This window comes from Scophthalmus maximus, chromosome 6, assembly GCF_022379125.1.
Source record: "Scophthalmus maximus strain ysfricsl-2021 chromosome 6, ASM2237912v1, whole genome shotgun sequence".
Taxonomy (NCBI): Eukaryota; Metazoa; Chordata; class Actinopteri; order Pleuronectiformes; family Scophthalmidae; genus Scophthalmus; species Scophthalmus maximus.
The window spans coordinates 18,023,510-18,038,662 of record NC_061520.1 but is presented as its reverse complement, the minus strand read 5'-3'; the positions used below and the strand labels follow the sequence as shown (position 1 = coordinate 18,038,662).

At 40.8% G+C, this 15,153-nt stretch overlaps 1 protein-coding gene across 4 annotated transcripts in view; it reads left to right on the top strand.

Moving 5' to 3' along the window:
* The window catches only part of dnai1.2 (dynein, axonemal, intermediate chain 1, paralog 2), a 20,430-nt gene extending 5,277 nt beyond the window's left edge, over positions 1-15,153 (top strand). For all 4 annotated transcript variants that reach the window (XM_035631358.2, XM_035631355.2, XM_035631357.2 and 1 more), the window contains 10 exons: positions 1-118; positions 273-316; positions 504-751; positions 1,138-1,227; positions 1,411-1,498; positions 1,657-1,736; positions 5,240-5,388; positions 7,524-7,623; positions 10,559-10,744; positions 13,985-15,153. In XM_035631358.2, the coding sequence (XP_035487251.1) occupies positions 1-118; positions 273-316; positions 504-751; positions 1,138-1,227; positions 1,411-1,498; positions 1,657-1,736; positions 5,240-5,388; positions 7,524-7,623; positions 10,559-10,744; positions 13,985-14,086 (1,205 nt within the window). In that variant the 3' untranslated portion in view covers positions 14,087-15,153. The remainder of the gene's footprint in view (positions 119-272; positions 317-503; positions 752-1,137; positions 1,228-1,410; positions 1,499-1,656; positions 1,737-5,239; positions 5,389-7,523; positions 7,624-10,558; positions 10,745-13,984) is intronic.

Genomic DNA, 15,153 nt, shown 5'->3' with positions numbered 1-15,153 from the left:
ATTTCAAATACTATGAGGATGACTCTGATGAGTTCAGGGCTCAGGAGGGCACACTTCTCCCTTTGTGGAAGTTCCAATATGACCAAGCCAAAGGACTGTCTGTCACTGCCCTCTGCTGGTATGTTTGTCCAGTATGCTCAGCACTATTATTCTGGGGGAGAGGGGTTGTGATTTTATTCTGCTACAAATAATGATTGCATTCCCATTAATGTATATCAAGTCCGCTGTTCCAAGGAGGCTCAGTAACTGATTAGTGCATCTGCCCTTAATAGGAATAAGAAGTACCAGGACCTGTTTGCTGTGGGTATGGGATCATGTAAGTAGACAGGATAGTGAGTAAACGTCTAAGACAATATTCATTTTGTTTAATCTAATCTCATTTGCAATTGTCACTTTGTGTGAAGAGTATGTGTTCTGGGTTTTTTTTCATTTATTTTACATATTCCTTTTTATATTTCACATTTACATATTCATACCCTCTTCTCTGTCCCTCTCCTGTCCAGACGACTTCAATAAACAGGAGCATGGCTTACTTGTCTTCTACTCATTAAAGAATACAGCGTTTCCAGAGTACTCCTATCCCACCAAGTCTGGAATCCTGTGCATCGACATCCATGAGCAGCATTCCTACCTGGTGGCCGTGGGCTTCTACGACGGCTGTGTGGCTGTCTACAACTTGAATAAGGAGGGAATGGACGCCGTGCACAAGAGCACAGCTAAGACTGGCAAGCACACTGACCCTGTCTGGCAGGTGAGAGCAGAGGACAGGGCAGAAGTGTGTGTGTGTGTGTGCGTGCGTGTGTGTGTGCGTGCGTGCGTGCGTGCGTGCGTGCGTGCGTGCGTGCGTGCGTGCATGTGTCAAGTTCGAGCCCCTCCACCCCTGCACAATTCCTCTTTCTCCATTGCTACAATCACACAAGATTAATGGTAGCCATTTTTGAGTCATCCCAAAACCAAGTTAGCAGTGATGCTGATTTATGAGTCTTCCCAATTAAACACGTAATTCCGTGCAGTAGAGGATACGCTATGTGAATGTAACATCTTTTTCGGATTATTTAGATCTAGCACACAAAACGTTTTCACACAAAGCATCCATTTCCCGTGCATTTACTCGTTGCTCTGTTGTATGTCCTTCAGGTACGCTGGCAGAAGGATGACTTGGACAACAACCACAACTTCTATTCTGTGTCATCCGATGGCCGAGTTGCGTCTTGGACACTTGTTAAGGTGCCAAAAAATATACAAATCTCTCTGTGGCTTTTTTTTTTTTTCATAGGTTAGTCTTTTATCCCTGCAGAATATAATGCAACTTTTCAAGATACTTGCTGATCAAATACTTTGTGTGTGAGCACTTGTGTATATTTGTTTTATTTAATGTGTACATGTTTATGAATGAATGCATGTTTGCAGAATGAGCTGGTCTTTACAGACGTTATCAAACTCTCACTAAATGGTGCCATGTCCGAGGGGACAGAAGGTTCACAGCAGCCCATCATCGGTGAGGCGTTACTCACTCAGCATGTCATGTTGTAATTATATAAATGAATGTAACTTTTACCATTATTACTAATATAAAGTGCAACTTGATACCAGATTTCGTTTGGTCCGGTACATGAGGCAGTTGTAATTTAAGTGCTTGATACCTCTTGCCCACAGCTTGTGGTACAGCATTCGACTTCCACAAAGAGATTGACTATCTCTTCCTAGTTGGCACAGGGGAGGGGAAAATACACAAGGTAGGTGTCAACGATTCTACTATGCTGCATTTGCCTGGAGACGCAGGCCTGGTCATTTGTTCAAAGCTGATTTGCCGATAAGATAATTTCATTATAAAATGCTCTACTTTGGCTCTGATGCAGCCGCAATCAATACTCTATGGACTTTAGCAATGTTCCGTCCATGATAGTTTGTTCAACTTCATAATGCTGTTTGTAGCTCCCTGCACTTTGAGTTGAAACTTGTTGTTTCCTTATATGCTTTAAGACATTTCAACAAAGTTAAGAGTTAAGACTTTTTTACTGCAGAAAAGTATCGGTTTTAAATATCGTCTATCGTTCTCTTAGATTAGTAATAGCCTAACTGGTATAGGCCCAGAAAAAGCCATATTGGTCGACCCCTAATATAAACAGTATAATTTCATCAATATCTGATGAACACTACATTAAATGGGGATGTTCTCTTTTATTCACTTCACTCACCACCAGTGAATTGGTTCAAAGTAGAGTCAGTGCTGAATTAACAGCAATACTTGATACCAGAGTATCAGCTGTGCGTCATGAAAGTGATGTATATGACAAGTTAGGTATATAAAGTAATAAAGGCCGAAAAAAATAAATGTAGGAATTGAAATTTACCGCAACACCCATCTCAAGGCGAAAACACGTTCTCTAAAATGTTTTTTCTCTCTGTAATGACAGTAGGCTCATCTGCGAGTTTCACCCTGTTTCCCAGTATCTACCATGAAAAATGAAAGCTCAATTTGTTTGCGGTGCACTTACCGATATCCTTCTGGGCTTGCACTCCCGAGGATACACAAGCTATCAAGTTTCCACACGCTATTAGTAGAAACTTGATAGCTTGTGTGTGTGTGTGTGTGTGTGTGTGTGTGTGTGTGTGTGTGTGTGTGTGTGTGTGTGTGTGTGTGTGTGTGTGTGTGTGTGTGTGTGTGTGTGTGTGTGTGTGTGTGTGTGTGTGTGTGTGTGTGTGTGTGTGTGTGTGTGTGTGTGTGTGTGTGTGTGTGTGTGTGTGTGTGTGTGTGTGTGTGTGTGTGCGCGTGTGTGCGCGCGCGTGTGTTGGGAGCCCCTCAGGCTTGACATTAAGCACTTAATGAGTCTCCTTAAGCAGAGGCTCTCTGTCCACATCAGACAGCTGGTAGTTTTTTTGGCCGGCCTGCCACCTTCTCTCTGTTTATCCTCCACATGTTCTTGCTACTGTAGGCAGAGAGACACTCATTAGTTTGCAGTTACTGTGCCCTCATTTCAACTTTTCAATAACATAACATGTCAAAGAGCTCTGTGACTAATTCACACATCACTAAGACTAGTGATGGCTTATCTTTATCAAATTAAAATCTTGTGACTGCTGGAAGGCGACCTATCATGGCCATAAGAGTATACAGTGTTTGAATTAATGTGAGTTGAGTTTTATTCCCGGCTGCAGAAATCTAAGACACGCAAGAGCACTATATAAAAATAAATAAACCAATTTGAACGAGCACACACACACACACAAACCCACACACACTCAGGCAAGCAGTGATATTGTTAATGCTGAATTGTTTATCTTTTCATTATTATCAACAAAAATACTTAACCCTGAGGGGGAAAAAAACCAAGCCCACATTTGATTAAATGTGGTATGGATTGTGATGCACTGTAATCCAAAAACAATTAAAACAGCTGTATAATTGCAGGTTGTGACACTACTTCATTTGAAAAGATAAAATAACCATGTTTGATATGGTGCACCATGCGGCACAAACAACAATATTTATGGCAAGACACTAGTTTGAACTGGAAATCTTGAATTTACCTCTATGGAATCACTGTCTTACTCCCTGTACCTAATTGTAATTGTCTTTGATAGTGTATTGTTGGGCTTTGTACCAAGCAATGTACACAATCAAGAAAAAAGGCAATCACCTTACCCACCTAGCTCTCCTTGCAGACAGGTTGCCACACAAGCACCCAATACGTGTGATAGAATATGTCCCGTCACCTCAAGGTTCAGATGCACAATCAATCTGTCAGTGCTTGGAAATGCAACAGCTGTCCCCACGAGGCACAAAGCAGTTTTATGCTAGACTGCCGTTTAATTTATCCCTGCAATCTAACTCTGCTGCTGTTTGGGTACAAGCGCTGTTCTGTCAGTGGCAAACAAACTATGGACATGTAAAGGGTACTTCCATGTCAAATCGCAGAGAACTGCAATACTCTCTTTGGATTAAAACTATCAAGCATATTGAGCTTGTAGCCTCACTCCAATTAACAATGTCACTGCAAAAAAAATCCCACCAGCTGTTAGTGGAACATTTCTTCAGATACAGGAAGCTTTCTCAGCAAATTGGTTTATGTTAAGGTTTTCTTCCTCAAAAGCTATAACTGGTTAAGAAAATTGAATATGAGTTTTGTTTTGTCATCACTTCACTACTCATGAAGAGCGGATGCTCTAAACCTGGCAAAACAGTTGCATATGTCTTCTGTGGCTCTGAACTTAGTCAAGTTTCCTCAGCTCGTGCTTTGGGGTTAAAGGTTTTTAACCGCCTGTGCTATAATTTGGTGACATCATGGAGTCTTCATAAAAAAAACTATCTATTGGGTTGCATAAGTGTAGGTTCCATGTGTTTGGAACTTAAATCAACTAAGTTTCTTTCAGCCCCAGAAAGTCCCTGAGTTTTATGGAAGTGCAGAAACAAATCACTGGAAAAAATCTGTTAAATTCACTTTTCCTGTGTACAAATATCCTCCCCAACAAAGATAAGGGACAACTATAAGCTGTCTTAATAATTTGTCTTGATTAAAACATAAAGAAAACTATTTTGTTGACCAACAGAAGTCCCCAAATCACCTACGAATACCTTTGTCATTTTGTCTTGCCACATGTGTAGCTTCAAACTCCACTTCAGCCTCATTTGGTCTCGGATTTTGACACATTTATAACAACCATTACCAGTTTTTAATATCAAGAAAATAACCGTTTGGAAGGCAACACAGATTTGATTAAGCTAAGCAGATATTATAGTGCCTGTTTTGGAAAGTTGATAGTTAGAGGTATGTCATCTCATTTGAGGTTAGGGTTATAGGGTATGAACTGTAACCAGCGGTTACCAGGGCACCTTACAGTAGAAATGTTGATGTGCACCTGCAGCACTGTGAGAATTCATTCACTGTGTTAAGTCGGGTTGAGATGTTGTGTAAAGCCTGTATGTCTTCAGTTTTTGTAAGCAAATTTTTTTACAACCTTCATGACTCACATTACAAGGGCAGTCTGGTACATGTAATAAAAAGGCTCAGATTTGTGCAAACCTTAGTTGCCATTTGATTTGGAGTTGGGTAAGAACAAATAAGACAGTATTGGATAGTTCCTGGCTATTTTCGACAATCTTCGACTAAAGTTTAAGGTGCCACCAGAATGAAATGAATGTGATCAGCCACTGAACATTGTTATAGTTATTATTTGGAAACATGTGGTTATATCACTAATGTTGGTCTACATTACGACTTTGTCTTTTTTTCACTAGTGCTCCAAGACTTACTCCAGCCATTTCCTGGAGACCTATGTTGCCCACAGTATGGCAGTGGATGCTGTAAAGTGGAACCACTTTCACCCAAAGGTTTTCATCTCTTGCAGTTCAGACTGGACCATCAAGATCTGGGACCACACCATCAAGTAAGATTACTGAGACAGTGAATACTTCTAACATTTTCATTCTGGGCACTACATATTTTAACACAGCTACAAAATTATAATTCTTTTCTCTTTATATTTTATCTAGGTCTCAGTAAACGTTTTCTTTTATCATCAGATTCTTTTTCCATTCATGTGCAGATTTTCCTGTATTACATTGTTTTCATTTCTTGTATCAAGATGTACAAACACAATGTCCGTGACAAACGTGTGGTGCTACATGTTGAAACAGTAACTTTGCTACTCTAGTGGCACTTTCCCACCATCCCAGCAACTAGAGTTTCGTCTCTGACGCTGCTTGTCACGTCGTATCAAACCCAGCTTTCTGTGTCGGCTTGTGGGAAGCCCGTGAGGGATCGTGTATTTGGCTGAAGCACATCTGAAGAGGAGGGTGACGTCTCCGGGAATAGCTTGAAGTACTCAGCGTCACAGTCTCCCTTTGAACCCCTTCAGCGTTGGGTTAAAATAAGGAGCTTAAAAACTCGATGTGCAGACAGAGTTGAGCAGTGACGAGGATGGCAGTGCAGGAGAAAATTCCCACAAATATTTTAGTTTAAGTTATCCGTTTTTTGTTGTATTTTTTGTTTGAGAAAAAGAATATATATTTTATGTATATGATGTGGTTGGTAACAGATGAGAAACTGCAAAATGTTTATATTCTAATGCAAGTACCATTTCTGAAGCTCTGTGCTTGAGCGAAGAAGGGCTAAGATGTCATTATTCCTGTAATCTTTCCATAATATTACTGTAAATTAGTCTTTATTGCATCTTTATACTCATCATGGACCCAGCATAATACCCCTGCTTTATTCAACTTACCGATAGTACGTCCCACTTCTTGTCCGCCCAGGCAGCTAGACTGAATAATGATAGTAATCATCCGCCCATTATGACAAGAAGGGTTTTTCAAAACTAATCCATAACATCACATTATTACAAGCCTTGTTATTTCCAGGGGAGGGTCTGACGGGATCAAGCAACTTTTACAAACTCCGCACAAAGTGTCAAGCTTGACACCGAAAAACTGTTCCTTCTGTTTGACGGATGAGACTCATATTTCTGTCAGATGACATCAGCCAGTCCTGAATAAACTGAGGGGGTTGTGATAATAGAAGAGAGTTGCATCAAGTCTATTCATCACACACAAAAGGTCAGCGTGATAAATTTGCTCCTCAGCCCAGTGATAAACTTGAACACAATTTATGAATCCTCAGAGCTCCGACTGTGGATTTACATTTGCAGTGTCATTTTGCTCCTAAAAAAGTCCTCTCTTAAAAGATTCTGGGAAGGATTTATGAGCCTTTTGTGTTTTATTTGAGACACAGTCTACGCCCGCCAGAGTGCATGATATTTATCAAACATGCTCACGGAAGTACGTTTTTTCTGTCATCTGAGGCACATCTTGCACAAACGTATTAAAGGCAGCAGGTGCAAAAGACGGGAAGAGTTATGAGGTGTGTGGTTGAATTCCCATCCTCATTGGTTTTCTGAGGTTCGTGAAATTGTGAGGTTCTGTTTTGCATAGAAATTACTTAATTTTGACTATAGCAGTCCTGACTGAATTGGGATGTATTTTTGGGGAGGGTTCGGGTTGGTTGGGTAGTTAGTTCCTTAAATTAAACACCAAATTCCCACAGACATTGTTTTCATGTCCCCCTCTTTACCTTTTGAAAGAGAAAGTTTTCCTCACGCTTCCTCCTTAATTTTTAAAGACGTGCCTGTTTCCAGCTCTTTGAACCATTTCATTTCTTTGTCTTGTTTCACAAGTTAATAACATGAGGAAACAGTTTGCGGACGCCTTCTGTTTGATCGCCACACGTTTCCTCTGCCCGGTTCTGATGAGGCATTGGTGTCTGGCGTTATTTGTAACTGCTTACCATGGATTGGTTTTCCACCATTGGAAACTAGGAGGAATAAAACACAATGTAATAAGGCCTAGACCAGGGAAACAATGTGTTTGATATCCAAAAACAGAACAAAAAACAACCTAAAATTGATTGTGCAAACTATTTTTTCTTTATCTTGTTCAGTCCTGACATCGTCTGACGTGTGTGTGTGTGTGTGTGTGTGTGTGTGTGTGTGTGTGTGTGTGTGTGTGTGTGTGTGTGTGTTTCCAGCACTCCAATCTTCACCTTTGACCTGAATGCAGCTGTTGGAGATGTCTCCTGGTCTCCATACTCCTCCACTGTATTTTCAGCTGTCACAATAGATGGAACGGTGAGTGTCCTTTTAAATTTACATTTTTCAACACACAGCGTGACCTGGGAGATTTATAGTTCTTTAGTGTATTTGTTTCGTTGAGGCCCTCAAAATATGCATGATTTAAGCGTAGATTTTCCAAGAATCTCACCTTGATTGTATCTTTAAGTGTTTTTACATTCCTAGTTAAAAAGGTGATAGGTTTTGCCCAGTCTCCATGTGATACACAAGGTGTGTCCTTGTCTTTAATTAGATTTAGATGACGGGACACAATAATGATATTTTCATGGCTACAGGTGATATATACTAACAACCAGTCTCAGACCTATAAGAGGTCTATACGATGCTTCACCTCCTGATTATCACTTACCTGACATTATATGTATAAACATATATATATATATATACATATACATATATATATATGTATATGTATATATGTATGTATATATATATATATATATATATATATATATATATCCCAACAGCTGCGCCATCTACCACCTGCCACCCACTTCATTATTATAATATATAGTTTTATTCTCAGCTGACTCAACCCTCACTATCTTCACAAGGGTGAGTCTCAGATTAACCTCAGGCAGTAGAGTTTGTTCAGACAGGGTTTCTTGTTACAGGGGCGACTACCTATCCCGACAATGGTTATTGATTCCAGCCAAAAGTAATTTCAGTGCATGCCATGTTTCTACTCGCCACTTTTTTTTTTGGTATGGCTGCAAACTCCCCATCTGTTTGTCTTCACACCAGTAGGTGCCACGCTATTAAAGTCTGGAGTGTTGTGTCTGACACATTTCCTGTCCAGTGTGCCAAGTGAAGTGTTGTGAGAGTGACAGAGAGGAAATGAGATCTATCACTTTATGTGTGTGTGTGTGTGTGTGTGTGTGTTTGTGTGTGTGTGTGTGTGTGTGTGTGTGTGTGTGTGTGTGTGTGTGTGTGTGTGTGTGTGTGTGTGTGTGTGTGTGTGTGTGTGTGTGTGTGTGTGTGTGTGTGTGTGTGTGTGTGTGTGTGTGTGTGTGTTTGTGTGTGTGTTTGTGTGTTTGTTTGTGTTTGTGTGTGTTTGTGTGTGTGCGTGTGCACTTGTGCGTGCATGTCCTCTCCAAGGCCAAGATTCAGATTCAGTCAGCACAGGCACAATGCATACTGTAATAACACACCATGTAATATATCATTACCACATGGAAGTGAGGAAACAGCTGATTTCCCAACAAATAAACAAATCAAAGCAATTGTCCCTTTGGAAATAAATTCAGCTGATATTTAAACCCAGAATAAAACCGGCAGTTTGTTTCATTTGAAACATCCTCTACCAAAAAACAAAAACAAATTTATGGATAAAATGAAATTACTTTGCTAGAAAGCAAGAGAATTCTCATGTGTATCGTAATTTATTCCCAGAAACCGGATCAAAAGCAGTTTTCCGAAGCTATTAAAAAACTCATCAAAAACTCATCAGTGGGCTCACATTTTACTAGCACAATATCATCTCCTTTCTAAGCTGCAGGGAGGACAAGAATATTAAACTGGAGTGGATCAGGGTCAGTGTAGCCGCTCCATGGCCTGAACTCAAAACTGAAATATAATTTCCAATCTCATTTTAAGGATGTGCTTGGATGATATGTAGGTATCATGTGCTAACTGGAACGCCATGACAGGGGCATGCCAAATTAAATGAAAGCCACTAAATAACTATATTATTGCAATTCCAAGGCCAGGCTAAACTCTCCTTGACATTTGGTCGCTGTCAGATTTCAAAGATGAACAGAATGTTGTCAGAAGTCAGACAGTCACTGTGTGACGCGGTCACACTGCGTGACGTTAATCAGGATCATCTTCCCCAGGGGTAGCAGCTTCTTCGCAGGACATTTGTTGTCTTCTGTGACAAGTGTCTGATTGACCTTGAGTAACTCAGCATGAGTGGTGTGCTGCTTGATGTGTATTTAGAGATGCAACCTGGCGTGTCTGTCTGCGTGCATGCGTGCGTGCATTTGTGTGTGTGTTTCAAGGACACTGACTTGCCTGGCAGGCCAAGGTGTGAGAATGACACAGACTGGTGCAGTGCAAACAAACATCTCTGCGTACTTGCTGTCCTTGCCTCTCCATCTGAGCTGACTGCTGAGGAACTGAATTGTCTGGATGAAATGACACATGCCAGAATTTCCCCCACTGATGAGTCTCAAAATCCACACGTCTCTCTGCTCCGGGCTCAGTCAGTGTGTAGTGCAATCAATCATGACCAAAGTTATTTTTGTACTTGTATAGCATTAACATTTTAGAATATGACTGTTGCAACAGAGGTTACAGAAGGTCGTACCCTGGTAGAATATGACGATCGGTTTCAAGTGATATCTGTGATGTTTTGTGTGGCGCTGCTACACAAAGACAGACTGTGAACCCTAATGGGCTGGTAAAAGTAGTTTGCTGTGCTCTGCAGTTGGCCTCATTTTTTTTTTTGTCATCAGATTGTCTAAATGCACTTAGCCTGAAAGAAGATAACTGTGATCCGGGTCCTTGTGGGTAAAGAAACCTATCACTTTGTATTTGGGCTTCTGACACACACACACACACACACATATACAATACACACACACAGACAGAAGTGCACACTCATTTGAGCTTCTTGGGAACACCCTTCTTTGCACCAGATGGTCAGGCTGGCTTTCCTGCCGAGGCTTGTTCTCCTTCTCACATCAAAGACCTGTAACAACATATCTCGCCTTTTCCTGCTAACTCTGGAGGCATAATGGGAATACTCATATCCCACAGCCAAAAGACGGTAGTCAATAAGATGGGCCAGGTATCATGGCGTTTGTATGTACACCCTCAGTCTGTGCTGTTGTAGTAGTGCCATCGCTCTTAAACATCAGTGTCAGAACTAACAAAATTTGAAAAAAAGTTTGCTATACATTTTAACTGGATTTTTTTTCTGTTTCTTAAGGTTCATGTTTTTGACCTCAACATCAACAAATATGAGGCCATCTGCCAGCCGGCCGTGATGGCCAAAAAGAAGGGCAAGCTGACTCGCGTCGAGTTTAACCCCATCCATCCGATCATCATAGTGGGCGATGACCGAGGCTACGTCACCAGCCTCAAACTCTCCCCCAACCTTCGCAAGAAACCCAAGGTAAGAATCTTGCAGAGTTTCCTCGAGATAATTATATTGCAATCATTTACACTAATTTAATCCAGGTCTACACAAATGTTAAGCGCGTCCAAGAGGTAACAAGTGGTAAGAAGATCCAAATGCCGCTGCGTTACTATTCCATGTTTCTTCTCTCCCTGCTTTGTCTTTATAATTAGGCCTTATTGGCAAATACAAGTGGAGCTTGTCCACATTACAAATTAGCTACCAAACTTCCAACACTTTTAGCACTTTGGAGGAGTGTGTGTGTGTTAATCTATTGCGTTCTTTCCCCTCATACCATCTAATCTGTAAACAATCTGGACGCATGTTTGCCCCTTTTTTGTATTTTTCATGGCTGCCACTTGTTCCACATCAATGAAAGCAGATCAGATGAGTCAATCTCGCAACATCCTGACCTAGAGCTAATTTTGCTTTATAACAATGCAACAAGGCTTCTAGTCCATTCACATTGATGAGTCATTGAAGGCTGCGTTGCCACTGATGACAATGATTAATGGGCTGTGGAGTAATCACAGCAGCTCTACTAAGCACGGGAGGAAACCTAATGGCACAATGAGTTACAACACTTTAATCAGGACCCATTTAGAGTCGGCTCTGCTGCCTCTCTCGCTTTCCTTTGTGTTGTTCATGTGCATGCATACAAACTAGAAGAAGTTCCACTACATATGTATTTATTTTCACAACATGTTATTGTGCATTATGGATGGCATTTCCACCACCAGTTGTATAAACAGCTCTCCCTCTGCCAAACACAATTTATGGGTAAATAGGTATATATTCCTCACCGCATGCACACACACACAGTGCTACCTCATTAGTGACCTCGGCCTATCCCTAAAGTGTGCAACAGGGACATAATTGCACAGCCCAGCACTACTGACAGTGCTCAGAGCATTTTAGAACCCTGTGTGGAAACTGAACATTAGACACAAACACAGTGGCTAAGCAATCTGAATTTTAACAATACAAGAGCGTTGTCACCTGAGGAGTTAGCCCATGTTCTTGCTTGCTTGCCAAACCAGTTCACTTGTCCGCCTCTCTTGTTCACTTGTGCTTCTCAAATGGGGTTTAATTAATTGTTCAGTTCTTCCATATTCACCGCAGCGTGTTCACTGGGAAAGTATGTTCTAAAGTGCTCCGAGTGCTTGTCCTTTGTGCTGATTTGAGCGGTTATTTCCCAGTTGTAAGCCTCAGGGCTACAGACATCAACGGGGTAATGTTAGGTGTAGTATGAGCTGTGATTCTGTTTCTGAGTGGGCCCAAGTGGCCAAGTTCTCTGTTGCTCACGAGATCTGCATTGTACAGTTGTCACAATTCAGGGGAGAGTACACACAGTGTACTTTACACAAACTCAGCAAAAGCCCATCATCTTTGTATGACCACTCTGTTAAGATGTGCAACATGAATGTGTCCATCTCATCTCGTCTTTTCAATGGCCTCTTTCTTTGTTAACCACAAATCAACACTATAAAAGCAGCATTTTGAAATATGCTATAATAGTCCTTTTATCACTGTTGCCTCTGTGGATATAACTTCTGCCCTTGCATTTACATTTGTATTAATGTCCAGTATTGGGAAATGAGCAGACATAAAATGTATTTGGCTTATAGCACAGGTGGGGAATTGGCTGCATTACTTTCATACAGACGAAGAACAAAAACAGAGGCTATTAAGTGCCGCATTGTGCTCCTTAAGCCATTCTCTCCACTGTGGAGGAAGCTTTATTTTTATTGAGCCATTCATCATTGCAGAGATATTGTGTTGCATCAAGATTTGAAGTTCCTCGTTTGGGGAATGCAGCTGTCTGTCTGGATCACTGTGTCTCCAAAATAGCCAAACCAAAATATAAATATCAAATTTTCCACGCTCAAAAAAGGTGTTCGTAAGTCACCCCTAATTGTTCAACCCTCCTACTTCCATACTAATATCCTATTCATTGTACTCACTATATGTTTACCTCTAAGGTTAACAGTGCTTTGCTCTTGTAAGCACACAATTATGTAATGTGCAATGCTGTTTAGTGTTGTCGGGATCTAATTGAAGGTGCACAGACAGACACCAACGTACGAATAAAAGTGCAATGTGTCACCAAAGCTTTAGCATCATATACTGTTGAGGGTTTTTTTTCATCAACACAGCCCTCAAAAGTGTAACACATATCAGTATGCAAGCTGGCAGCTTTATGCTTTTTTCATGCTTCATAATGTGTTTTTTATAATGTGAGCAAACCACACAATGAAAGAGCTTGATGAGAACAGAGCATGTCTGACTTCTTGAACACAGGGAGCTACTTGATGCTCGATTACTGATCCACATATTAAATCGGCCTTCTCCTCAACTACTGAGCCATGTTTTCTTGGGTGTACCAGTGAAACCTGGTCAGTCCAAGTATATTGATAGTGCTATCTGATTCTTGTGAGGTTTTGGAATAATTTGACAAGTAATTATGAATGACCTCTTCTGTTTTCTTTGAAAATAAAAGTCCCTAACAGCTGTACAGAATGTCCAGTAGGTTGCAATACTATTACGTAATGTCAACAGTTTAATGTGGTACAAGCTGTACAGTAATGCTGCCTCTTTAAGTACCAGCATTAAATTCCTATTAAAAATGGTGTTGGATCAGGGGCAACTGGACTGGACTTGGCCAATTGCTGCCCCACCACTGAAGTGGTCGCTCCTGATTCAACACCCTTTCGGATTACTGTGACCCAGACGAATGAGAATCTTCACAGTTTCCTAATTAGGATGGTTAGTGAAGAAATCAAGTGAAGCTGCGGTGAACCGCAAGATTGTATGAGGCAACTTGAATCAAAGTCCAGTTCAGTATAAGAAACGCCTGAAATGATAGTAAAGGAGCCGTGATGAGGAGATTCCTGTTAGATATTCATTCACAGAGGTGGAATATAGTACTGCAGCAATACAGCACAAATGAGCCATGTTGTATATTGTAGCTCTTACAGTGAGTAAGTGGCTGGAGTTTTCAATGTGACAACAATAACAACATGCTCACACCACAAAAAACTTCAAAAGATCTCTTTGAATTCATTCTTTGCGTTGGCGCGCATTCGGTCGTAGCTTAAAGCACATTTCACAATATGGTGTAAATATAAATTCCAATATAACTTTTCTCTCTGTCTGTCTGTGTGTGTGTGTGTGTGTGTGTGTGTGTGTGTGTGTGTGTGCGTGTGTGTGTGTGTGTGCGTGCGTGCGTGTGTGCAGGCTAAGAAGGGTCAGGAGCTGGCGACGGGTCCAGAGGTGGAAGTAGCTAAAATGGACAAGCTCCTCAGTCTGCTGCAGCAACCGGAGAACAGCACAGCTTAACCTCTCTGTTGCTCAGTGTGTGCAACAGTAAACAACATCGGCATATCAAGAAAACAGTTTGTATATGTTCATTAAAAAAAATAAAATCAGTAATCAGTAAATGCATTATTCATATTCTATTAATAATGCATTCATCGATGCTGCAGCACTTGATACGTATTAAATTGGCAACACTGGAATAGCATGGGCTTGGCTGACCTCTCCTGCAGGGATTCATCAAACCCCTTCTGTGTGTATTGTACACGTTGACGAAGCTGAAAAAGTGAGGGGGGAGAGTTACTGCGAGTGAAGTGGGAGATAAATTAGCGTAATAGATTGAACATTCGTGGACCACATCCAGATGACTTATCTTGCCTGGCACACGCTGTCCTGGGCACTCGTCCAAGGATGAGAGAGGAGCCTTTTAATGTCCCATATACTGGAGAAACTTTGCTTGGAGTCACGGTGGTGTCCGTCTTTATTTTGCCCTTTTTTTCTGTCCCTTCACATTCGTCCGAATGACCTCGTCCGATCTGAGCATCACCCAGTGCTCTGTGTGCCACCTCGCATGGCTTGTTATTGATATGATATGTGAAGAAACGCTGATGGGAACTGACAAAAGTGACATTCACCAAGGTGAAATAAAAACAATGATCTCATGACTATAATGGAGGGAAAAACCACTTGAAAGGATTTTCTGTAATAACAGTAAGGATAAGGATATACTATAAATAAGAACAGGAACTTTATTGAGTCAGTAATCTTAATCATTTGTCTGATGATGAACTGACTTCATGCTATCCATTTGTGATGTGATTTTTTTTTTTTTAAGTTAAGTAATGTCTGACTTTTTTTTGCTGCCAAAACAGTTTGTTGAAATGTTCATTTATAATCATGGGAAATATTAAACATTGTGCAAAAAAAGGATTCTGATAAAAATCGTCAGAGGGTGTAGTTTGTTTTTTCATTTAACATCGGAGTCTCCTCTTGTTATTCTGAGCTGCCGAGATAGAATTAGAGAGTACAAGAATCAAAACTGTCAGGGATCAAATAATCTTTGTTCACTAAAAATAAAGATATAACAGTTA